Source organism: Eulemur rufifrons, chromosome 28, assembly GCF_041146395.1.
Source record: "Eulemur rufifrons isolate Redbay chromosome 28, OSU_ERuf_1, whole genome shotgun sequence".
NCBI lineage: Eukaryota > Metazoa > Chordata > Mammalia > Primates > Lemuridae > Eulemur > Eulemur rufifrons.
The window spans coordinates 14139013-14163586 of NC_091010.1; the positions used below are offsets into that span (position 1 = coordinate 14139013).

A 24574-nucleotide genomic window follows, 5' to 3' on the forward strand; every position below is an offset into this window, starting at 1 on the left:
TTATTGCTGGGATCTGTAGTCGTTTCGTATATCGTTGGGGGTTGGCCTCCCCTTATGATGTCTGAGGGTGGGCTCGAGGAAAAAAGCAGAAAAATGCAGCAATTAAACAAACATGTCCCCTTCCTCCGCCCGTACTCGATCCGATCTCTGCGCGCCCGAGGACGGAAGTGGTAGTGGCCGGCGCGGCCGGAAGTTCAGATCAGCTGATGGGGGAGGCGGCGCCGCAGCCGCCTAGAGGCCCCGGCCGCCAAGCGCTTCGTCCGGGCCCTGAGTCTCGGAGACTGGCCAAGATCACCGTTCGCACCTCGCTGTTGGGCGAGGCCCGGTCCCGTCTCTCAACCAGGCCTGAGATCCTCGCCCGGCACGGCCGCCCTGAGCGCCCCGGCCACCCCCAGCCCCGGCTCGCCCCTCAGGCTCCGGGCCTCCCCTCAGCCCCCGGCCGGCGGCCCAGGCCCCGGATCCGCGGGGGGGGACCCGGCCCCGGGGGGTGCGGGCCCTATGGAGCTGATGTTCGCGGAGTGGGAGGACGGAGAGCGCTTCTCATTCGAGGATTCGGACCGCTTTGAGGAGGATTCACTCTGTTCCTTCATCTCCGAGGCCGAGAGCCTCTGCCAGAACTGGCGGGGATGGCGCAAACAGTCAGCGGGGCCCAATTCCCCCACTGGCGGCGGTGGCGGAGGTGGCAGTGGCGGTACCAGAATGCGAGGTGAGAGTGAGCGGGGAGGAGGGGAGCGTGCAGGCCCTGGTCGGACCTTGCTCGGGAGCTGTCCGATACCGCGAGCGGAGCTGTCCCGGACCGGGAGCTGTCCTCAACTGGGAGCTGTCCCAAGCTTAGAGCGGACTTCAGGACTTGCTTTTCCGGCCTTGCTTGGGTGGACTGGCTTCTCTACACCTGCGTGTGTGTGTGTGTGTGTGTGTGTGTACGCGCGCGCGCGTGTGCGTTGTGGCAGGGAAATTCTGTGTAGGAGAGAAAGTAGATCTTTTGTCGTTCTTTTGCCTTAGAGAAGGGGTAAAGGAGAAGAAGCCCCTCTCTGACTTGGGAATACCTGAGTTCAGCCTAAGGCAAACCAGAAAGCAGACAGAAGAGAATGTGGGTAAGGGGCGGATTGTGAAGAAGTGACCACCTGCGGTGCAAAGTGCATTGGGAGCTTCTTGCTTCAGGGTGATAATCTCTGATCCCAGATGCACCAAGAAGGGCTCCCATCCAGAGGAAACTCGAAGTGAGAGGGGTCTGAGAGGGGAGATTCCATAGTTCATACATCATAGTCTTTGCTCCTGGCCATATCGTTCATCTGTCAGAAGCCACGGCTGGGACCACTGGATTGGAGCCTTAGATTTCCATATCTGGGGCCTGGGGAAGAGTGTGGGTAATTGTCTCTAGGCTCTCATAAAACATTTTCCCTGCTTTTTGCTGAGTTTCTTTTATTCTTGGATCTTTCATTGAATTAACTGATCAGTGCTGTGAAGAATTTTGCTTTTATTAGAGGGGATGGAGGGGAGAGTGATTTTAAGAGAAGCTCCACAGGCTCAGCACTCAGCACATCCTTTCCCTGACTTCCTCATGGCACAGTTTTTGTCCTGGGCCTCAGTGGAAGTTGGCTTTCTTCAGCAGTTGAGGGGTTTAATTTGTATGATTCTACTCAGGCCATTCCAAACTGCCCTGCAGAGATTTCTGGTGCCCCTTTGGAACAGAGAGAAATTTACATGTGTCACTCTTTAGGAGTGACAGGTTACACACACACAAGTCATAGGTGGTTTCACTGTGGATCTTTTGTGACCTGCCTGTTTCTTTCATATTTGTATGTGTGGGTAGCTTTGGGGACTAGAGCACCCTCACTTTGAGGGATGTAACTGGAGTCATGATAGTGAAGATTTTCCACATACTGGTATTTTCCTAGACAGGTCAAAATCTGGGAAAGCATGCCATATCCTCCACCCCCTGCTACCTTCAGTTGCTCACTTGTAGAATAGAAGAGTTAACTTTAAAAAAAAAATGTTGTTTTCAATTCTATGATGTTCTGATCTGTCTTCTAATCTGACTGGCAATTTGGTGAGATGTGTAGTCTGTTGTGTTATCGCTGCTTTTTGATTAAAACAGTGTGGAAAGCCTTCCCGAGTGGTAGCTCCATCCTACTCCAGGTGATTCCAGGAGCAGCAGCAGCCGGGTCCCTGGGGATAACTGTCTTCCCAGGAGGGGCTTCCAGGGTGGGAAGTCAGAAACTAGGTGTCCCAAAGGCAGTGCAGCCTCTCTTGCTTCTTGAGGTGCCTTTTTAACTTTCTGGGCTGTGGCCTGTTTTTTCTCCCTCGATGGGGCCTAGAGTCATGTAGAGAGAAAGGGATAGTAAAAAAGCAATCAGAGATGAGAATGGCAGAGGAGAGACATTAACAATGTAATACGAATCTAAAGTGCTTGTGGTATATGGGAAATTCGATGCTGAGCTGTGTGAGCAGGGTTACTTACTAGGGTCCTGGAACACACCTGTCTGGCAAGAAGTTTCCTGGGATATCCCTGGTATCTTCCATTCTAGACCTTAGGTAGCAGGCTGCGGCCTGGGGATTGTCCAGCTCCCCTCCCCCAGGTGGAATCTTAAGGGTTGGTGTATCCCAACAGGAGGGTCCCTGGGATTTTCATCCAGGTCTCTTCTTTCTTTCATAGTGAAGGTGGGGCCCGAGGATGTGGCACTGGCACGGGTGCCAAGTAATCATGGCCCTTTTCATTTCCCCTTCTCTTTCCTGACCCCGACCTTTGTTTCCAAAGATGGACTGGTGATCCCACTGGTGGAGCTATCAGCAAAGCAGGTGGCATTTCACATCCCATTTGAAGTGGTGGAGAAGGTTTACCCCCCCGTGCCTGAGCAGCTACAGCTCAGAATTGCTTTTTGGAGCTTCCCTGAGAATGAAGAAGACATTCGGTGAGGCTAAGGACTGATGGTGGGGAGCGGGGTACTGCCATTCCACTGTCTGCTGGGCTTCCCACAGAACAAAGGAGATGTTGTGTGTGGGGCTGTTGTGAGAGGAAGACAAGGGAGGAGGGAATGCCTGGGATTTTCCCCAAGAAGGAGTGACGCTGGCACAAGAGTGCCTGGGGCATTGTGGTCTCTGACAGGGTCTGCTGAAGGTTATTTGCTGACTTGTGGCTATGTCCTCTTCTTCACCCCCCAGGCTATATTCATGCCTGGCCAATGGCAGTGCAGATGAGTTCCAGCGAGGGGACCAGCTATTCCGCATGAGGGCTGTGAAGGACCCACTGCAGATAGGTGAGGGTCCCTCCATGCCTTGTGGGACCCCCTGCTCATCCCATCCCCTGCGTTATGAATTCAGGATGCACTGCAAGAAGCTGGAGCACATTGTCTGAATAACTGCAGGGCTAGGGTCAAGGGCAGAGACCTAGGTCTTGGCTACTCTCCCTGACCACGCCCACATTTCTCCCCAGGGTTCCACCTGAGTGCTACGGTGGTGCCACCCCAGATGGTCCCTCCCAAAGGGGCCTACAACGTGGCTGTGATGTTTGACCGCTGCCGGGTCACTTCCTGCAGCTGTACCTGTGGGGCTGGGGCCAAATGGTGCACCCACGTCGTGGCACTCTGTCTCTTCCGCATCCACAACGTGAGGCCCTCCCAATTTATCCTGGCCCTATCCTGTGCTCCATCCCCCCTTCTCTGCTGCATGCTGGCCACAATGTGAGCCCCCTCGCCTCCCCTACTCTGCCTCTCCGTCCCCAGCTCCAGCTCCAGTCCAGCTCTGGCAAGCCTTTTCTCAGATTGTTCCATTTCTCTCTGTGTCCCCTTCAGGCTTCTGCAGTCTGCCTTCGAGCGCCAGTCTCAGAGTCCCTGTCTCGGCTACAAAGGGACCAGCTGCAGAAGTTTGCTCAGTACCTCATCAGTGAGCTCCCTCAGCAGGTGAGTGAGGTTGGCACACCCTCCTGCGACTGGCTCCAGGGCACATCAGCCTGCTAGTTAGGCCTGGGCCTCCTTGGGTTCACTTATGCCTTGTTCTCTGTGCCTTTGTCCCTTCCCCCTCAGATCCTCCCCACAGCCCAGCGTCTGCTGGATGAACTCCTCTCCTCCCAGTCGACAGCCATCAACACAGTATGTGGAGCCCCGGGTGAGTATGCTGAGAAAGACGGGCAGCAGGAAGAAGGAGCTGGTAGCACATAGCGCTGCTCACTAAAGGCTGACTGCTGTCAGGGGAATCCAGGCCCCTTCTCTAGGTGACTGACTGCCTGTCGTCCCCAGACCCCACAGCAGGGCCCTCGGCATCGGACCAGAGTACTTGGTATTTGGATGAATCTACACTCACTGACAACATTAAGAAGACACTGCACAAGTTCTGTGGCCCCTCCCCTGTGGTCTTCAGGTAATTGGATCTCTGCCTACTTGCATCTGCTGTGCAGGGGGAGCATCCCTCAGGCTGCTGACAGATCCTTTGTTCTGTTAATGCCTGTGACCCCCACCTTTTACTCCCTGCACTGGCACAGCGTCTGGCATACAGAAGATGTCACCAGTCAATCAATGGATGATGATGACTTTGTACAGTCCCAGAGTGGTCTGTTCTTATCTGGGCAGAGGAAGAGTTTTTTATTTTTTTTTCCTTTGACAGATCAGGAAATTGAGGCAGAGAAGGATTAAGAATTTTTTTTCTAGGCCGGGTACAGTGGCTCATGCCTGTAATCCTAGCATTCTGGGAGGCTGAGGCAGGAGGATTGCTTGAGCCCAGGAGTGTGAGGTTGCTGTGAGCTAGGCTGACGCCATGGCACTCTAGCCCAGGCAAGCAAGTGAGACTCTGTCTCAAAAAAAAAAAAAAAAAAAGAATTTTTTTTCTTCTTTTTGAGACAGAGTCTCACTCTGTCACCCTGCTATAGTGCACTGGTGTCATCATAGCTCACTGCAGCCTCACACCCCTGGGCTCAAGTGATCCTCCTGCCTCAGCCTCTCGAGTAGCTGGGACTACAGGAAGGTGCCACCATGCCTGGCTAATTTTTCTATCTTTTTGTAGTGATGGGGTCTTGTTGTTGCTCAGGCTGGTCTTGAACACCTGACCTCAAGCGATCTTCCTGCCTTGGCCTCCCAGAGTGCTAGGATTACAGGTGTGAGCCACCTCGCCTGGCAAGATTAAGAATTTTTGTTATGGATGTCCGTTTTCTCTATGCTCTGTATTTTGGAGTCAGAACCCCTTTTGGGTCACAGGCCTGTTGCGCTTTCACCTGCTTCAGTCAGCTCCATCTTAGAGTCATCACTTTCTGCTCTACTACTTTTCCAGTGACGTGAACTCCATGTATCTGTCTTCCACGGAGCCTCCAGCGGCTGCTGAATGGGCGTGTCTGCTGCGCCCTCTGAGGGGCCGGGAGCCAGAGGGCGTCTGGAACCTGCTTAGCATCGTGCGGGAGATGTTCAAGCGGAGGGACAGCAATGCTGCCCCCTTGTTGGAAATCCTCACTGACCAGTGCCTCACCTATGAACAGGTAGTCCCTCGGAGTCGGGCTCATTCTCTCCCTCCCTCCACCTCATGCTCCTCTTTCTGGAAGGGACACCGGGGAGGGCTGCTCCGTCTTTCCGAGCTCTCAGGTGCATCTCACAGCCCCTTTGTCCCCAGATAACAGGTTGGTGGTACAGCGTGCGCACCTCAGCCTCACACAGCAGTGCCAGCGGGCACACCGGCCGCAGCAACGGTCAGTCAGAGGTGGCGGCACATGCCTGCGCCAGCATGTGTGATGAGATGGTAACACTATGGAGGCTGGCCGTGCTGGACCCTGCACTCAGCCCCCAGCGGTGAGTCTCCCTCGACGCTCACCACAGCTCCGAGCCTGGGCCAGCTGAGGACAGACGGAGCCCTGCTCTCTGTGTGCAGGGACATACCGTTGTTCTAGCTCTAGGGAAATGGAGGGTGCTGAGCACTAGGGTTGCCAGAGACTTATGAGTCCTTTTTCTGAAAGGCTTTATTCCTTCCCTCCCCTAAATAGCACCCACTTTCCAAAATTCCCAAGTGTGACAGTGATGTCTGTGGGCTGGCTCAAGAAGTATTTCCCTGTGTCCTTTCCCCATGCCCCTCTTCAGGGGCTACTCCATCCCCTCCTTTCCCTTCCCAGTGCAGACTGTGGCCTCCCCAGCAGCCCCCGCCCTTGTTCCCACAGCCGCCGGGAACTGTGTGTGCAGCTGCGTCAGTGGCAACTGAAGGTGATTGAGAACGTAAAGCGGGGACAACATAAGAAGACCCTGGATCGACTCTTCCCTGGCTTCCGGCCAGCAGTGGAGGCCTGCTACTTTAACTGGGAAGAGGCCTACCCACTTCCTGGTGTCACCTACAGCGGCAGTGACAGGAAGCTGGCACTGTGCTGGGCCCGGGCCTTGCCCTCTAGGCCAAGTGCCTCCCGCTCCGGGGGCCTGGAGGAATCCCGGGACCGGCCCCGACCTCTTCCTGCTGAACCAGCTGTGCGGCCCAAAGAGCCTGGGGCCAAGCGCAAGGGATTGGGTGAGGGGGTCCCCTCATCGCAGCGGGGTCCCCGCCGCCTCTCAGCTGAAGGGGGAGATAAGGCTCTGCATAAGATGGGTCCAGGTGGGGGCAAAGCCAAGGCACTGGGTGGGGCTGGCAGTGGGAGCAAGGGCTCAGCAGGCAGCGGGAGCAAGCGACGGCTGAGCAGTGAAGACAGCTCCCTGGAGCCAGATCTGGCGGAGATGAGCCTGGATGACAGCAGCCTGGCCCTGGGTGCGGAGGCCAGCACCTTTGGTGGATTCCTGGAGAGCCCTCCACCCTGTCCTCCACCTGGTGGCTCCCGAGGCGCTTCCACTTTCCTTCCTGAGCCCCCAGATGCTTATGAAGAAGATGGTGGCGTGTACTTCTCAGAAGGGCCTGAGCCTCCCACAGCCTCTGCTGGCTCCCCTGGCCTACTGCTTGGGGAGGTCTGTACCCGGGACGACCTCCCTTCCACAGATGACAGTGGCAACGGGCTCCCCAAAACCAAAGAGGCAGCCCCTGCAGTTGGAGAGGAAGATGATGACTACCAGGCATATTATATGAATGCCCAGGATGGGGCTGTGGGCGAGGAGGAGAAGGCAGAGGGCGGGGCTGGGGAGGAGCACGACCTATTTGCTGGGCTGAAGCCACTGGAACAGGAGAGCCGCATGGAGGTGAGGGGACTCTGGGGGGACTGAGGGAGGGAGGGCTGGGTGCTCCTTAGCCACAGGTTGGGGTGACCATCTGGCTGTAGTTGGGAGTGTCAGGACTATTAGCAGGACTGCTAGAATCCTGTAGCAGGCTCCTAACTGGCCTCCCTGCCTGCAGTCCATTCTCTTCACTGCTCCCACATGTCGTTCCTGGAATGTCTGATTGTGCTGCTAAAACCCTTCAGTGGTTTCCCATTGCCCTTAGGCTAAAAATGAAGGTCGTTAGCATGACCTGTGAGGTTCCATTTGATCTGAACTTTGCCTGCTCATCTGGCTACTCTGTCCCTTACACTCCAGTCAGCTGAATCATGCCCATGCCCGTAGCCTGCCATGCTCCCTCCTGCATTCCTGCTTTTGTGCAGGTCGGCCTTTCTGCTGGCATGCTCTTCTCCCCTCTTGCCTGGGTAGCTCCTGTCCTTCAGGTCTCAGAGATCATAAAGATCACATCTTCTAGGAAGTCTTCCCTGATACTGTTCCTCTGCCCCAAGACCCAGTGAGATATCCTGCCCCCTGCTCCCCTCTTGACCTTTCCCAGTAGTAGCTGGCATCACAGTGGCTTTTGTGCTGCCTCTCTAACCAAACTGAGCTCCTGTGGTATACCCGGGACCAGCACAGGGCCCAGCATATAGCAAGTGCTCAAGGAATGTTTGCTATGTGAGTGAGCATGATGTCCTGCCCCTGGAAGTTGGGGCTTCAACCTGTCTGGTCCCATGTCCTGTCTCCAGGTATTATTTGCCTGTGCTGAGGCCTTGCATGCACATGGCTATAGCAATGAGGCCTCCCGCCTCACTGTGGAGCTTGCCCAGGACCTGCTGGCCAACCCACCTGACCTCAAGGTAGAGCCGCCCCCTGCCAAGGTAAGAGAAACTCCCTTCCTCTACCTTCCTGATCCCCCCTTACCCCTGGCCTGCTCCCATGCCCCACCCCAAGTGAGAGCCTCCATCTGAGGCAGACTCACCAAGGGGAGTCAGACTCATCTGCCTGCCTCCTGTGCTTCCCTCTCTAGGGCAAGAAGAACAAGGTATCCACGAGCCGTCAGACCTGGGTGGCTACCAACACCCTGACCAAGGCAGCCTTCCTGTTGACGGTGCTAAGTGAGCGCCCAGAGCACCACAACCTGGCCTTCCGAGTCGGCATGTTTGCCTTGGAGCTACAGCGGCCCCCAGCTTCTACCAAGGCCTTGGAGGTCAGAGGTCCTGTGTGAGCCTTGTACCTCCATCTCTTTAGATCCTTGCACCTTGAACTCCATTGAGGTATTGGAAGTTTGAGCTCCTTCCTGTGCCCTCAGGTGAAGCTGGCGTATCAGGAGTCTGAGGTGGCTGCCCTGCTCAAGAAGATCCCTCTGGGTCCGAGTGAGATGAGTACCATGCGGTGCCGGGCAGAGGAGCTTCGGGAGGGGACCCTCTGTGACTATCGGCCTGTGTTGCCCCTCATGTTGGCCAGTTTCATCTTTGATGTTCTCTGCGCTCCAGGTATGGTGTCTGACCCTACAGTAAGTGGGGAGCTAGAGTAGGGGTAGCTTTTTCTAAGGAAAAACCGAGAGCCCCAAGGCTCTGAGTCACCTTTAGGACCATCAAGCAGCTGGGTACAGGTCTGTGATGAGGATCTGGGGTTCCCTTCCATTCTTTCCTGTGATACTTCTGTCCACCTGACTTACCCCAACTTTCTTCTTTTTTTTCCCCAAATCTAGGATAACCCCACCTTTCATCCAGTGGTTTCTCCCACAGGTTCCCGGCCCCCAAGTCGTAACTGGAACAACGAGATGCCTGGGGATGAGGAGCTGGGATTTGAAGCAGCAGTTGCTGCCTTGGGTGAGTCTGTCAGTGACTTGAGCACGTCCACGAGCTCAGGCTGGCCCAGGCCTTCACGGCCACGAGACCCGGGCCTTATTGCTAAGGGCGCTATGGTAATGGGAAATTCAGGGTGACATATGTGAGCCAACTAGTGCCTATAAGATAGGAATTCAGAGCAAAAATGTGTGGTGTGGTGTCAGGTGTCAGAAAGGCAGCAAAACAAAAATCTAGGGAAAGGCCTCAGGGAAGGTGGTAGAATATGGAATGTGGGCCAAAAGATCAGTAGGTTCTAGATCGGGGAACACCCTGAATAAAGACATAATGCAATCAAGTCTTCCTGAGACTGAGGAGCCCAGCTTCCCTGAAGTGACAGGTGCATGCTGTGTAGCTAGAGGGGGCCAGGTGATAAATGTCTTGAAAAGCAGACCAGAGCTTAGGCTGGATGTAATAGGCACCTATAGAATGCTATAAGTGATTTGGGTTGGACCAAGGGAACCCCTTACCTCACAAGCTGGTGGCTGGGGACCCTGGCCTGTTTGCCTTTGCTGTACGTCTACCCTCAATCCCCATGAAACTCTCCTTCTCACAGGCATGAAGACAACCGTGAGTGAAGCAGAACATCCCCTCCTATGTGAAGGCACACGTCGGGAGAAGGGTGACCTGGCATTAGCACTAATGATCACTTACAAGGATGACCAGGCCAAGCTCAAGAAGGTAAGGGACTCAGATACTGGTCTTTTGACTGGGAGAGAAAGTGAGAAAATTTCACCACCTTTCTCAGGGGGTTTCCAGGACAATGAGGAAAGTGCTATTCTGCCCTAGGAGGTAAGTAGGGAATCTTGGGGACATCTCATAAACAAGAGAGACCACTGGTTCTCATAGGAGTGCTTGGGCATGGAGTGGAAGAAGAGCAGAGGGCATAAAGTCATTCACTAATTTATTTCAGCATGTATTGAGTATCAGTATGTTCAGCCCTGTGGTGTTAGAGAGGACACTGGGATATGTAAAACAGGAGGATATGTAAAACAGGAGTTGTAAGTGGGGAAGCCTTCCTGAGGAGGTAGCAGTTGGCTGTTGTAAGGAGAAGGAAAGGTAATAGAAGTCAGGAGATAAAGGGCAACCTATCACCGCTGCTCTGGGGGTCACTGCTTTTCTGTCTTCCAGATCTTAGACAAACTATTGGACCGAGAAAGCCAGACGCATAAGCCACAGACACTGAGTTCTTTCTACTCATCTAGCCGTCCAGCCACAGCCAGTCAGAGGTCTCCTTCAAAGCACGGGGGCCCACCTGCCCCAGGGGCACTGCAACCACTGACCTCAGGCTCTGCAGGGCCTGCTCAGCCAGGGAGTGTGGCAGGGGCTGGGCCAGGCCCCACTGAGGGCTTCACAGAGAAGAATGTGCCTGGTGAGGTGGGGGCACTGGGCAGGGGGGATGAATGGTATGGAGTCATGTTGGGGTCCCCTTTCCTGGGCTCATCCCAATGTCCTATTTTCCCCACCTAGAGAGTTCCCCACATTCCCCCTGTGAGGGTCTCCCATCTGAGGCGGCTTTGACCCCAAGGCCAGAGGGGAAGGTTCCCAGCCGCCTGGCACTTGGCAGTCGTGGAGGATACAATGGACGAGGATGGGGCTCCCCAGGGCGGCCTAAGAAGAAGCACACAGGTAGGGCAGCCTGTGGGATGGCAGGGAGGGAAGGATATTCCTGAAGGCTGGAGTCTGACTCCCGAGACTGACTTGTCTTGGGAGTTTAGGCATGGCCAGCATTGACAGCAGTGCCCCTGAAACAACATCGGATAGCTCCCCGACCTTGAGTCGGAGGCCACTGCGAGGGGGCTGGGCTCCCACCTCCTGGGGTCGAGGACAAGACAGTGACAGCATTAGCAGCTCTTCCTCGGACTCCCTGGGCTCCTCATCCTCGAGTGGAAGTCGCCGGGCCAGTGCCAGTGGAGGTGCCCGGGCGAAGACAGTTGAAGTTGGCAGGTCAGTGGGAAGAAATACCCATCTTGCCTGATCTGGTCCACCCTCAGAGCCATATCCCTAGTGTAATCCAACCATTGTCCCCCAACATCCTCACGTACCCTGGTCCTTCACAACCTACCTGGACACCCATTTCAAAGAAACCCCAACTCCCGTCCCTACCCCATTGCCCCTTCAGGTACAAGGGCCGCCGCCCCGAGAGTCATGCCCCCCATGTACCCAATCAGCCGTCAGAGGCAGCTGCACACTTCTACTTCGAGCTGGCGAAGACGGTGCTGATCAAGGCAGGGGGCAACAGCAGCACTTCCATTTTCACACATCCATCTTCCTCAGGGGGCCACCAGGGTCCTCACCGCAACCTGCACCTTTGCGCCTTCGAGATTGGGCTTTATGCCCTTGGCCTGCACAACTTTGTTTCTCCCAACTGGCTCTCACGTACCTATTCTTCCCACGTTTCCTGGATTACAGGTAAATCCCGGTCCTGATTTGGGTACAGGAGGGGGATTAATTGGTGGAGTTAAGAACCTTATCTTTCTAGAATTATTGTTCTGATAGAGACATCATTCTCATGCCCCAGTGGTGCCCACGCTAACCCCACTTTGCTCTTCTCTCCTTTCCCCGAAGGCCAGGCAATGGAGATTGGCAGCGCAGCCCTGACTATACTGGTAGAGTGCTGGGATGGCCACCTGACACCCCCTGAGGTTGCATCCCTGGCTGACAGGGCATCACGAGCACGGGACTCCAATATGGTGAGGGCAGCGGCGGAGCTGGCCCTGAGCTGCCTGCCTCATGCCCATGCGTTGAACCCCAACGAGATCCAGCGGGCCCTGGTGCAGTGCAAGGAGCAGGTATTTCTACAGGCAATCTGGGCGTCTGGTCTAGGGCATCTGGGCAGGGAGGTTGGGCATGGGGAAAGCTGAGGGCCCAGCTCTTAGTCCCCATATCCTAGAGTTTCCAAACTGTTGTTTTGTCCTCTCATGGTGGTATTTTACATATTAATGTGCTTTTACGTTCATAATTTCCTTTACCATACAACTGTAAGGTTAGGATTATTCCTATTTTACAGATAAGGAAATAGAGGCCTATAGTTTAGGGACCAAGATTATCACCCAGGATAGAAAACTTAGGGAAGGCCTCAGAGAAATGAGCCTTGGATAGGAGGGGGTTGTTAAATTAGTTTGGAACTGGGACTATAACCTGAGTCTTTTCATTAGTATTTGTTCAGTGTCTTGTGTGGAGCCCTCACTGCTGACACTGACTCCGAGCATTGACCCTGACCTCTGATGCCTCCCTGGGAACCAGCCAATTCTGAGGGAGACATTGGAATGTCATCTGACACCATCCCTGGGGTAAAGGCCTTTTCCCCTTAACACTCTGTGCCCCTCCCTTCCAGGATAACCTGATGTTGGAGAAGGCCTGCATGGCGGTGGAAGAGGCAGCTAAGGGTGGGGGCGTGTACCCCGAAGTGTTGTTTGAGGTTGCTCACCAGTGGTTCTGGCTATATGAGCAAACAGCAGGTGGCTCATCCACAGCTCGTGAAGGGGCTACAAGCTGTAGTGCCAGTGGGATCAGGGCAGCTGGGGAGGCTGGGCGGGGGCTGCCTGAGGGCAGAGGGGGCCCTGGGACTGAGCCAGTTACAGTGGCAGCAGCAGCAGTGACAGCCGCAGCCACAGTGGTGCCAGTCATCTCGGTGGGGTCCAGTTTATATCCGGGTCCAGGACTGGGGCATGGTCACTCCCCTGGCCTGCACCCCTACACTGCTCTACAGCCCCACCTGCCCTGCAGCCCTCAGTACCTCACACACCCAGCTCACCCCGCCCACCCCATGCCTCACATGCCCCGGCCTGCCGTCTTCCCTGTGCCCAGCTCTGCATACCCACAGGTGAGACCAGTGTTCTGGGGGGTGGGGCATGGAGGAGAATATTGGGAATTCATGGGGGTTGGAGTGGGGTACTCGGGGAGTAATAGGGCTGTCTAAGAGTCTTGATGAGGTGGGGGGAGTCTGGGGGACCCAGCCCAACTAATATAAGAAACAGGCATACCCACTTACGGAGCAAAGGAGAGCTACATCCTAATATAACTTGGTATCTTCCTTCTCTTCCCCCTGCCTCTAGGGTGTGCATCCTGCATTCCTGGGGGCTCAGTATCCTTACTCGGTGACTCCTCCCTCACTTGCTGCCACTGCTGTGTCTTTCCCCGTCCCTTCCATGGCACCCATCACAGTACATCCCTACCACACAGAGCCAGGGCTCCCACTGCCCACCAGCGTGGCCTGTGAGTTGTGGGGACAGGGAGCAGGTGAATGGAGGGGGCAGTACACTGGGCAGGGGAGATGGGGAGGGAATTTTCTCTGCCCTTCCTTGGGCTCTGAGTTCCTCATGTGGTTTTCATCCCACCCCCAGTGAGCAGTGTCCATCCAGCATCCACATTTCCAGCCATCCAGGGTGCCTCACTGCCTGCCCTGACCACACAGCCCAGCCCCCTGGTGAGCGGGGGTTTTCCGCCACCCGAGGAGGAGACGCACAGTCAACCTGTCAATCCACACAGCCTGCATCACCTGCACGCGGCCTACCGTGTCGGTGAGAGGAGGTCCCTTTCTGTGTTCCCACCTCCAGTTGTGCCAGGGGACTCCCTCCACTAGCTCTTAATCTGTTTACTGTGGGGTCAGGTGCCAGGCTGGGGTAGAGGGTAAAGAGGATGCACCCCACCATGTGCGCACCCTTATCTCCCAGGAATGCTGGCACTGGAGATGCTGGGTCGCCGGGCACACAACGATCACCCCAACAACTTCTCCCGCTCCCCCCCCTACACTGATGATGTCAAATGGTTGCTGGGGCTGGCAGCAAAGCTGGGTAACACCTCCCCTCCCCAGGACCATTGTCCCCCCCACCTGCTCCCCCCACCTTCCTATCCCAGACCTCCTTCCTAGCTCTTGCTCAGAGTTGAGGCCTTGGTCGGGTATGTGTGCGTGCGCGGGGGGCGGAGGGTTACCTCAGCTCCTGGGGAGGAGGGAGGCTCTCTGCCAGGCCAGAGCTGAGATAAATAAGTTGGGTCCCTAGGGCAGAGGTGGCCACCCCCGTCTCATGCCCCTCCCCCTGCCCCCCAGGAGTGAACTACGTGCACCAGTTCTGTGTGGGGGCAGCCAAGGGGGTGCTGAGCCCGTTTGTGCTGCAGGAGATCGTCATGGAGACGCTGCAGCGGCTGAGCCCTGCTCATGCCCACAACCACCTGCGTGCCCCGGCCTTCCACCAGCTGGTGCAGCGCTGCCAGCAGGCGTACATGCAGGTGACAATCCAGAAGTATGGAGCAGGGTGGAGCACCTCCTGGGTGGCACGGACCAGATCACCTAGCATGTAAGGGAGGCGGGGCCTCGTTCCATGCTTTGTATTAAGGCTCATCCTACACACACCTCCCCCTAGTACATCCACCATCGCTTGATTCACCTGACTCCTGCCGACTACGACGACTTTGTGAATGCGATCCGCAGTGCCCGCAGCGCCTTCTGCCTGACGCCCATGGGCATGATGCAGTTCAACGACATCCTACAGAACCTCAAGCGCAGCAAACAGACCAAGGAGCTGTGGCAGCGGGTCTCACTCGAGATGACCACCTTCTCCCCCTGAGTCTTTCCCCGCTAGGGCCCTATACAGGGACACAGGCCTGTGGCTATGGGGGCCCCTCACAGAGGGGGAGTGAATCTTGGCTGGACAGATCATCCCCACTCAGTTCCCTGGTAGCCCAGACTGGCAGCTGCTCTTGGGCTGTAGCTTGGGGCCAAGATGTCTCAGATCCTAGAAGCCTGGGGCTGGGAGAGACAGCCCTGTCTGGGAGGGGGGATTGGGTAGCCTCTGGTATTTATTTGGCATTTATAAATATATAAACTTCTTTTTTACTCTAGTCTGCCTGGGCCTTTCCCTTCTTTCCCTCCGTGTGCAGATGAACTTTGAATTGGGGGAAGAAATGTCTGACACTTGCTTTATTCTAGCTTTTTCCCACTCCAGTGAGGCAGACAAAACAGAAAAATAAGGATGTTTATTAAGGACATTTCTAGCCCACAGCTAGGGCTCATACTCAGCTCTATGAGCCACTGTCCGACCTCATCCCCATTCAATGTGAATGACATTAGGGAGGCCGGGCCACAGGTAGATCCCACCGCCTGACTAAAGGGGCCACATTAAGGGGCCCCTCCCATAGCCAGGTGTAGACAGATACACTGCTGGGGATGAAGAGGGAAATCACTGGACTAATACATTCCTCTACATCCTGCCTGGACCCTCTCACTCCTCCCCACCTCGCAAGATCATGGGTCAAAGGTGCCTAGTACCGTGATACGGGGTACCAAGGGAAGTCCCTTTATCAGGCCCCAGAACTATGGGAAAGGGATACCCTTCCCTTCTTAGCCATCTCAGGCCTGGGGGCCACTGAGGTAGAAGGGGGAGGAGCCAGGCCATCCTAATCCCCTTGTGGGCCCTGCTCTGGGCGCACCCCTTAGGGATGCAGGGGGCTTTTTGCTGGTATAGAAGGCTGGGACATCAGCCCAGACTGGAATGCTGCAGTTCTTCCCGAAGCCATGAGGGCACTGGCTGTCCAAGCCGGCTCAGCAGCTTCGACAACTCCAAATTATGGTTCCGAAAAAAATCCGTAAGGAAAAGGCGGGACTGACAGGAGAAAATGAAGGCAGACGTGGTAAGGAGTGGGACAGAATTAGATCCTAGAGGTGGAGAGGGATACCCTAGCCCAGGCTTGCTTACCTCAGTGTCCATATCTGGGTACCTCCGGCCTTTGCTCCTGCCTAGACAGCGAGTCTTACCACCTTCAAGTCCCTGGCACCAAAATCCCTTATCTTCATCAAACCTGCTCAACAGGAAGAGGCCATTAGGTGGCAGGGAGAAGAAAAACTCAAGCATCATAAATGCACACGACCCCTCCCAGCTCACAGGGACACATGTCTCTCCTTGTGAGACAGAATAAATCCATGTCTCTTCCAAACAGACATGGTCAACCTGCTTCCCCATTTCCCCCAGAGTACTCCTCGCCTGGGTCATGCTCTCCCACCTGAGGGTCCGTGTGTAGTTCAGAAAGGGTGTGATACCCAGGAACTTCTGGATGTTCTCCATTGAGGCTGCTGGGTTGGTACGCAGCTCTTGCCCATCCACAATCAGCAACTAAAGGGACAGGGATGTGGTTCCCTCTATATTCCTAAGAAGCCTCCTGGCTGAAGGGAAGAGGAGGGGAAGGGGGACCCCAGTGAGGGATCTTGGGAGATTATACCTGTCCAGAGGGGTAATAAGTCAGCCAGCGTTGCAGATGGGTAGAATAGTAGCCAGGGACAAGACAACGGTTCTGCAGGGAGCGAAGTCCCAGAGGGGCCTGGGAGGAGGCTGAAATCACCTGGTAGAAGGTATAGTTCAGAGCAACTGGATCTCCATGTGCTCGCTGGTGCTGAAAGACAAGGAAGAGGAAAGTAAAGGACTGGTGATCTGACAGTATTATTCTGACCTTACTCTTGGTCTGGTGACAGCATAGGCACCCTTTTTTCCAAGGCTCTAGTTTAGTTTCTCTACTCTCGTTCCGTGCTGTCTCTCTAGCAGTCACCACTTCCCCTCCACCTAAAGCCCCAACGTCCCTAGCTTCAGGCAGACCTGGTACCAGGAGTAGGCCCTGTCAGCAGGGTTGGTGAGCACGGTGATGATCTTGGCTCGTGGCAAGAGGGCAGCCCCCCGGCGTGGTACAACCTCTGAGTCAAAGTAGGCGGCACTTTTTTCAAATAGGAAGTCAGTGCTGGCATTGGAAGGGACAGGGAAGAAGTCCATGTACCTAAGAAGTAGAACACAGCAGAGAGGCAGAGAAATTTGCTGAGTAACGGGCCCAGATGTCTGTGCTGGGGGAAGTTGGAATGGGGTATTTTTATGGAAAGGAGTGTTCCTCTGAAAAGCGCTCAAGGGGTCAGTCTCACCAGTCAATACCCTTGTGGTAATTAGGGCCGTTGAAGAACTGAATCTCCTCAAAGGTGCTGGGGCTAGGGAAGCTGCTAGTCACAGCTGGGTGCAGGCTCAGGAAGAAGTGAATAGCTGTGGTCCCTAAATGGGAGAGAAAGACCAGGTCAATTGTAGGAGAGAAGCCAGTTCAACAGCATGAGTTTGAAGGAAGTGAGAAAGTAACCACTCTGGGCGGTAAAATCCCCTTTAGACAAACTACAATGAGAGGAGGAAAGTCTGAGAGAGGCCCAGGGAAGGGTTTAAACAGTGGTTCTCAGCCTCAACTGTGCATCAGAATCACTTGTTGATCTTTTAAAAACTCCACAGATGATTCTGACATACAACCAGGGTTAAGAATCATTGCCACAAGAGACTGGATTAGGCTGGGCGCAGTGGCTCACGCTTATAATCCTAGCACTCTTGAGAGGCCAAAGCGGGCGGATCGTTTGCACTCAGGAGTTCGAGACCAGCCTGAGCAAGAGCAAGACCCCCGTCTCTACTAAAAATAGAAAGAAATTAGCTGGACAACTAAAAATATAGAGAAGAAATTAGCCAGGCATGGTGGCACATGCCTGTAGTCTCAGCTACTCAGGAGGCTGAGGCAGGAGAATTGCTCGAGCACAGGAGTTTGAGGTTGCTGTGAGCTAGGCTGACGCCACAGCACTCTAGCCCGAGCAACAGAGCGAGAATCTGTCTCAAAAAAAACCAAAAGAGACCGGATTAATGAGGAGTGGGTATGAGAAGGGATTTCCTTGGCAAAAGGATCCTTTGGGTTTAAGGGAGGGCAAGAGAAGTCAGCTAAGGATAATTCACCTGTCTTCTGGGGTCCCACAATGAGGAACTTTGGGAGCCGATCACAGGTTTTCTCCTTGGACCAGATATCTTTATGCCTCTTGTCGTCACAGGGATTCTGAAGACGCCAAGAATCAGATAAGGCCTAGTCTTCTCTTAACCCCCCACCCCCATCACGTCTCTGGTCAGCCTCCTCTCCACCCCTACCTGCCAGAGTGGGCTTCGCTCCTGAGGGAAAAGTTCAAAGTACTTTTGTGCAAGAGGGACAGGAGGAAGGGTCTGTAGGCGCAGCCGTGTCCAGCACTGGAGGAAGCGCACCAAGCTCTCAAAGGTGTACAGGCCCAGCCGGTCATTTCCATAATTGGACAGATGGGTCATAAAGATGCTGATCTGCAAGAGGGCGTCTGCGTGTCAGACCTGGAGAGCCTACCCCACCTCAGAATGAGCCTTGCTGAGTAAAGCTCCCAGCCTGCAAACATCTTGGCTCTCCAATCTCTGGCCCTTCCTCTCGGCACCTTACCGGATTAAGCAGCACCGTCAGAAAGAGCTCTCCACCTCGGATGCTCCGGTCTAGTTCACGAGAACCCCCAGGATACTCGTTATAGAAGATTGTGTGAGTGAAGAGGCCACATGTCTGCCGGGGCAGCACCTGGAGGGAAAAGAAGAAACAGGGATAGATGAGATTTAAAAGATAGAATGGGAAATAGATGAAGCACAAAAGTCTTGAGGCACCGGGATTCTCTAGGTTTATAGAGGACTCAGTCTGAAGTTACAGTGATAAAGCTCTCACTATGTGCATGACTTTTCACCCTTCTACCCCCACCATGTGAATGAACTTGGATTGGCAGTTGACAGGACATAGGACAAGGGAGGCTGGAGACTGTCTAAACGTGGGCTTGATTCAAGTTTGTATTGGGAGTCCCTCACCATAATGCCATTGTGAATGAAGCCACGGCGGTAGCGGGCAGGGCGGAGATGGGGATATTCCTCGGTGCTGGTCACCTGGATGCCCCACACAGATTTCCAGGCCTCATAGAGCTGCGTGTGGATGGGGTACACGCCCGAGTGGTGGGGGGCCACAGCATACCCCAGATCCGTGGGAATCCCATGTTCCTGGGAATGGCATAGACTCTCACCAGGACCTGGTGAGGTTTGAGGAGTAGAGGGCAAAGAGGGTGGGGAAGCCTCCACAGAAGGAAAAATGGAAAGGGTAGGGAAAGGGTATCACATTAGGGGAAGGTTGAAAAGGAAGCTTTATCTCTGGGAGAAAGTAGGGGGAAGAGATCCAAGGGTCTCACCAGAGCAAACTGTTTGTTGAGCCTCATCTGGTCAGCCAGCACGGAGCGATTGTGGAACAGGTGTGGCTGCATGTGGCTCCACATGTGGGGGAACCACCAGAACTCTTTGCGGTGCTTCAGCAGCATGTCGTCCCCTGCATCCTCCTCCTCTGTCCCTATGACCACACACTGACCACTGATCACAGCCAGTCAGCCCCTGTGCCCTCCTTTGTTTTGTAACAACACTGACTACCTTCCATCCTTGGGACAACATTATGGACCCCTGCCCACCTGAGACTTTTTATTTGCCCCATTGCCAAACTTGCCCTCCAGACAGCCACGCTAACCTAAATTCATGCCCACTGCTAGCTCCTCACAGCATTCTGACCCCAAACCTTGAACCTTTCCTCCAACTTATCTGCCCAGGGAGATGGACAGTGAAGAGACAGACCAAACTAAGAATGATACGCTGAAGGAACAGGGAAATAAGCTCACCAGTATGATAGAACTTGCCCGAGAAGCCCAAGTTGAAGGTGAAGTTAGGGACTAAGGTCCTGAGTTTGTTCTGGGTGGTCAACAGAGCCTGGGAAGAGTAACAGGGACATGAGAAGTAAGAAGAGAACAGACTGAGGAGGAATATATGAGAAGTAGCATTCTTCCTGCCTGGAAAGGGCAGGGCAAAGAGTGTACCCAAGACAAACTCAGAATCAAGGAAGGGAGTCTGACAAGCCAGAGCTTGAACAGCTTCTAAGAAAATAAATTTAAGTAATGAAAAAGAAAGACTGACCTCAACATCAGCCACCTTCATGCGAGTTCCTTCCTTGCCAACAAAGATGTCGTCAATATCTACCAAGATGTAGCGGTCAAGGTCTAGGCAGAGGCGCTTGCCAGTGAGGTACGCAACAGCATCGACGAAGATAAGTTTGTGGAGCCAGAAGGAAAGGCCATGGCCAAAGAGCACCCGCTGGATGCCATCATGAAGCCCCAGGTCCTGTACCACAGTGGGAAGCCGGGCCCGACGAGGCACTGGTCCTGGCACGGGGGGTTCAGCTGGCCGAAGGCTGGCAAGAAGCACTGGTTCGTATGTGCTGTGATTGGATTGGAAGATAGTCCAGTCATCACCAGGCAGTGGCCCCGGCTCCAGGTGGCTGGGGCGTGTGAGATGCAGCAGAGGGGCAGAAGGATTCACTTGGTAATCCCGGAGCCCCAAGTTTGAGTGTAGAAAAAGGGGAAAGCCCTTGAGCTGGGCACTCAGTAGGCTGTGCTCATGGGCTCGGAAAAAGCCAATGATGCCCACACCATATTCCACACAGTACCGGTCCAGCAGTTCCCGACTCCAGGCATCTAGGTTGACATACTTGAGCAGGTTCTCATATATGACCAAGACATAGCGGCCACGGGTATGATCAGTCAATGTGGGCATGTCCCCTCGGCCAGGTGCCAGCTCAGTGCTATAACGAAAACGACTAGACTCCAGGATGGCCACGATCTCCTGCCCCAGCTGTGAGTATGCACTCTCCACAAACACAAGTACCACAGGTTCAGTTCGAGCTGTCTCTGGAGGCCTAGGGGGCCGAGGTGGAACTGGAGGCCGTGCAAGGCCAGGGCCAGCTGCCCCACCACTGCTGCAGTCTCCCAAGGGCAGGGGCAAGGGTTCCTTGGCCTTGGGGCTGGTAGACACGTAGTAAGCCAGGAAGCCCATGGAGCCCAGGCTGAAGGCAATCAGCAGCAATATGAGGCGATGCAGTTCCAGCTGCCGAGCTGGGCGTACCACCTTCCACAGCTGGAGCATGGCGAGGGAAGGAAGGGAGGGAGGGATGGGGACCACCTCAGGGGAAGGGGGGTAGGAGTTCTATAGGCTGGTACTGTCTTGGGAGGGCAGAAGGATAGGAAAACAGGGGAAAGGGCTTCCCTCAGGGGCAGTTCCCTGAAGAAGTGGAGACAAGTCCCCTTAGTATAGGGTAGGAGGGGTAAAAGGGAAAGCAGGGGGCAACTGGACGGAGTCCACTAGTCTCAGGTCACCATGGCCCCCTGGCCCATGGCTTCAGGCTGCAAATCTTGCCAGGCTCCACCCTCGATCCTGACTGAACTCCTCACATCAGAGGTCAGCAAAGTTCACAATTTCTGCTCCCACTATCTGTAAGACAGAGAAATCAATGGGTTACTTCTCCCCTTGAAACTACATCATTAATCCATCCTCCTCCTCGCCCCATCTCTTACCTCCTGCTTACTGAATGATTTGTTCTCCAAAAAAAAAAAAAAAGAAAGCTCTTGTAGGATAAGAACACAAGCTGAGTCCTATAGCTTAGCTTCACAGCTTGTTCCCCTTCTTAGAATACCCAAATGAGGCCAGGCACAGTGGCGCATGCCTGTGATCCTAGCACTCTGGGAGGCCAAGGCAGGAGGATGGCTTGAGCTCAAGAGTTCGAGACCAGCCTGAGCGAGACCCCATCTCTACCAAAAATAGAAAACTTAGCTGGGCATGGGGGTGCACATCCGTAGTCCCAGCTACTCAGAAGGCTAAGGCAGGAGGATCGCTTGAGCCCAGGAATTTGAAGTTGCAGTGAGCTATGATGACGCCACTGCACTCTAGCCAAGGTGACAGAGCAAGACTCTGTCTCCAAAAAAGAATACCCAAAAGAATGTCCAAATTCTTCCTAAAGCAAGCTCACTTGAATATACTGCAGTATAATCAAGTGCCAGGAGGGAGGAAATTTCCCATATTCAAGAGGCCAAACAACCCAGGAGCTAAAACAGGCCTTCTCTGAACAGAGTTCCTAGCCTGTGCCTGAGCAGCTGGCCTCTGGTCTGTGAAGAAGGCACAGGAAGCCCACGAAGTCCCGTGCTCCTACGAAATATCAGATAAGAGGAAACTCATGAGTCTGCTAATCTTCCTCATCAGTCAAACTCAACATCACAGCCAACAGCACTAATGAACTTGCAGTCAGGTGGACACTATGGAGGGGGAATTCAAGAGGAAAGAGATCCTGATAGTTAATCACTCTATTATCTTCCAAACCCAGAACTTGAAGATTCTCCTTCCCCTTGCTTGTGAAAAATTACCCACCCCCTGCCCTTCACCTCACATGTGCTCAAGTCAGGAGAGGAAATAAAAATGTAACCCAGAGCAGATCACATCATGGAGACCTGAAAAAAGCCAGCAAGCTGAGTCCAGAGTTTCTCTTCCTGTCCACTCTAGTTCTCCTTCCTAACTTAGCCAAGGTGGCACTACACCCCTACTCCTGAATAGCTTTGAGCAGTCACTGACCCAGCCTGGAGAAACACGAGGGATCGAGTCCATTTATAAAAACAAAACAACCTGAGAAGGGCTGGATGACAGAGAGTAACTGGAACTTAAGTCATATCTAATCAATGAGAGAAAGAGAAAGAGTAAGGACAGTGTGATCAGAAAACACAATTTTGAGAAAACCTAATTTTGGGGACCTCTTTTGTTCTTTTTCTTAAGTACACCGCTTCTATAAGCTTTATTGTTACTCTCCCTACCTTGGCCACCTCTGGTGAGGCCAGTGGCTAGCAATCCTTTTCTACCACTCACCCTCATATACACACATCTCAGGGGTGATTAGGTAGGGATGGGGTCCCTCAGAATTGACAGAGATGATTTAAGAACTGTCCAAAGGCCAAGTGCGGTAGCTCACACCTGTAATCCCAGCACTTTGGGAAGGCTAAGTGGGGAGCACTGCTTGAGGCCAGGAGTTGTGAGACCAGCCTGGGCAACATAGCAAGATCCTGTCTCTACAAAAAAAAAAAAAAAAAATTAGCCAGGCATGGTGGTGTGCACCTGTTAGTCTTAGCTACGTAGGAGGCTGAGGCAGGAGGATCACTTGAGCCCAGGTGTTCAAGGCCACAGTGAGTTATGATCAGCCCACTGTACTCCAGTCTGGGCAACAGAGCAAGACCCCGTCTCTAAAAAAAAAAAAAAAAAAAAGAATAGTTCAGCTTCGGCCTGTGTAAAACTAATGGACATGAGAAGAGAGCTGGGAAAGAGGATCAAAATGGTGACAGGAAGGGGTGAATCCTAAGAATTAGGGCAAACACAGTAGTGAGAAGTCACTAAGGCAAAGTTGATACTGGGGGTATATCATCCATAACATTAATAATAGTTAACATTTACTGAGAACGTATAACTTGCTAGGCATTCTTCTAAGAGCTTTACATGTATTTGCTTCTCACACAGCCCTAAGAGGTAGGTGAGAGATACATACTATTATTATCCCCATTCTATGAGCGAGTAATTTGAGGCCCAGAGAAACTTAGTAACTTGCCCAGATCACACAAGCGCAGTCAGCGGAGGGGCTGGGATTCAAAGTCAGGCCTGTCAAGCTCCTGGGCCGGTGCTCTTAACCGCTGCATTTTCGCTTCATACCTGGAAGCAGCAGCAACGTTTAGGGAAGGGGTGCTGGGAGCGCTACTGGGCAGGGCGCGGGGTGGGATGATAAACATGGAAGCAGCAACAGGCTGCGTGCGGGGTACGTGTGTGCAGCGGTGGGAGGTTTCCGAGGGAGACACTGAACAGGTCACCCCGGCCGAGCAGAGCGTGCAATACTCGTGGGGGGACCCGGCAGGCTGGGGTGTGGGCCCGGCGCTGCGAGACGAGACGGAGGAGGGGGACAGAGTGGGGACCGGGGCTCGAAGAGGGAGGGACCCTGTTGAGGGGGAATACGGGGTCACAGGTGGATATGAGGAGCGCATCGATATAGGGCATTGAAGGGGCAGGGGCAAGGGGCACGCTGAGGCGACTCTGGGGTGACATCGAGACAGGCACTGGGCTGCAAGAGCCCCGAGGGCAGGAGGGAGCCCCGTACTGAGGCGGCGAACTGAGGGGAAGGAGGCAACTAGGACGGAGGGTAATGGAAGGGACACAGGGCGAGGGGCGCGCTGGGCCGCACTGACGCGCCGCCCGGGACGACCCTGCGGGTGGTTTTGGTGGCAACACTCAAGGGAAGTCTGTGAGGGGAGGACTGAGGGCGACCGTGGGTGGGAGCCACACTATGGGCGGGGGAGGGGTTCTTCTCAAGGGCGGCTCACCCGGCGGACTGGGCGGCGTCCCCGCTGTCCCCGGGCTCCGCCGCGTCCCGGGGCTGCCCGGCTTCCCAGCTCTCGGGGCCTCGGGCCGCGTCGCGGCTGCTCCGCCATCTCCGAGCGAACGCTCTGCCGCAGCTGGGCCCAACCACCGCTCCCACCGGGGGGAGGCGGCGCGCTGCCGCTCGGGGCACCCGCTTGGGTCCCTGCCGGCTCCAGGTCTGGCAGCCGCGCGACCGAGATGCGAGGAAACCAAATGGTCCTCCTCAGTGATAAGCCGAGCCGCGACCTCGGAGACGGCGGGCTCCGCGGCCCGCCTGCAAAGGCGCACCCCCCGCTCCCCGCCCGGTGGCACAGTCGGGAGAGCGTCGGGCGCCGCGGCTCCCGGGCAGGGGCGGGCCCGCAGCGCGGACTCGTCCACTCAGCCCGCGGAGGGGGAGCCGGGCCGGCCCACGCGGGGAGGGGGTGGGGCGGGCCCGGGGGCGGGGCGACACCGCAGCCCGTCCCTCGAGGGCCCGCATCCTCCCTGCCGCCCCAGACTGGCCTGGGCAGCC

At 54.8% G+C, this 24574-nt stretch overlaps 2 protein-coding genes across 6 annotated transcripts; one reads left to right on the forward strand and one right to left on the reverse strand.

The window, feature by feature from the left end:
* The first annotated feature begins 225 nt into the window (after positions 1 to 225).
* Positions 226 to 14827, forward strand: ZSWIM8 (zinc finger SWIM-type containing 8). 4 transcript variants are annotated; one of them, XM_069460851.1, is made up of 26 exons: positions 226 to 706; positions 2759 to 2912; positions 3163 to 3257; positions 3434 to 3606; positions 3792 to 3899; positions 4023 to 4104; positions 4236 to 4356; positions 5260 to 5461; positions 5593 to 5768; positions 6131 to 7124; positions 7886 to 8017; positions 8167 to 8346; positions 8449 to 8632; positions 8873 to 8971; positions 9543 to 9667; positions 10118 to 10358; positions 10457 to 10615; positions 10705 to 10933; positions 11109 to 11398; positions 11555 to 11778; positions 12324 to 12812; positions 13045 to 13228; positions 13333 to 13509; positions 13663 to 13782; positions 14037 to 14215; positions 14350 to 14827. In XM_069460851.1, the coding sequence occupies exons 1-26, from the start codon at positions 499 to 501 to the stop codon at positions 14551 to 14553; spliced, it is 5529 nt and encodes a 1842-aa protein (XP_069316952.1). In that variant the 5' UTR covers positions 226 to 498; the 3' UTR covers positions 14554 to 14827. The 4 variants fall into 4 exon arrangements, with proteins under 4 accessions (XP_069316952.1, XP_069316954.1, XP_069316953.1 ...); XM_069460853.1 differs by having other exon boundaries at positions 13045 to 13204; XM_069460852.1 differs by having other exon boundaries at positions 8888 to 8971.
* A 162-nt stretch (positions 14828 to 14989) lies between these two features.
* On the reverse strand, positions 14990 to 24340 carry NDST2 (N-deacetylase and N-sulfotransferase 2). Of its 2 annotated transcripts, XM_069461044.1 has the most exons (15): positions 24027 to 24340; positions 20294 to 21114; positions 19765 to 20065; positions 19473 to 19560; positions 18999 to 19153; positions 18628 to 18813; positions 18221 to 18349; positions 17908 to 18090; positions 17722 to 17818; positions 16887 to 17010; positions 16573 to 16747; positions 16202 to 16372; positions 15986 to 16095; positions 15682 to 15784; positions 14990 to 15588 (listed from the first exon to the last, which is right to left on the reverse strand). In XM_069461044.1, exons 2-15 carry the CDS (start codon positions 20767 to 20769, stop codon positions 15463 to 15465), a joined length of 2424 nt encoding a protein of 807 aa, XP_069317145.1. In that variant the 5' UTR covers positions 20770 to 21114; positions 24027 to 24340; the 3' UTR covers positions 14990 to 15462. The 2 variants fall into 2 exon arrangements, with proteins under 2 accessions (XP_069317145.1, XP_069317144.1); XM_069461043.1 differs by having other exon boundaries at positions 19765 to 21114.
* Between the last annotated feature and the right edge of the window lie 234 nt (positions 24341 to 24574).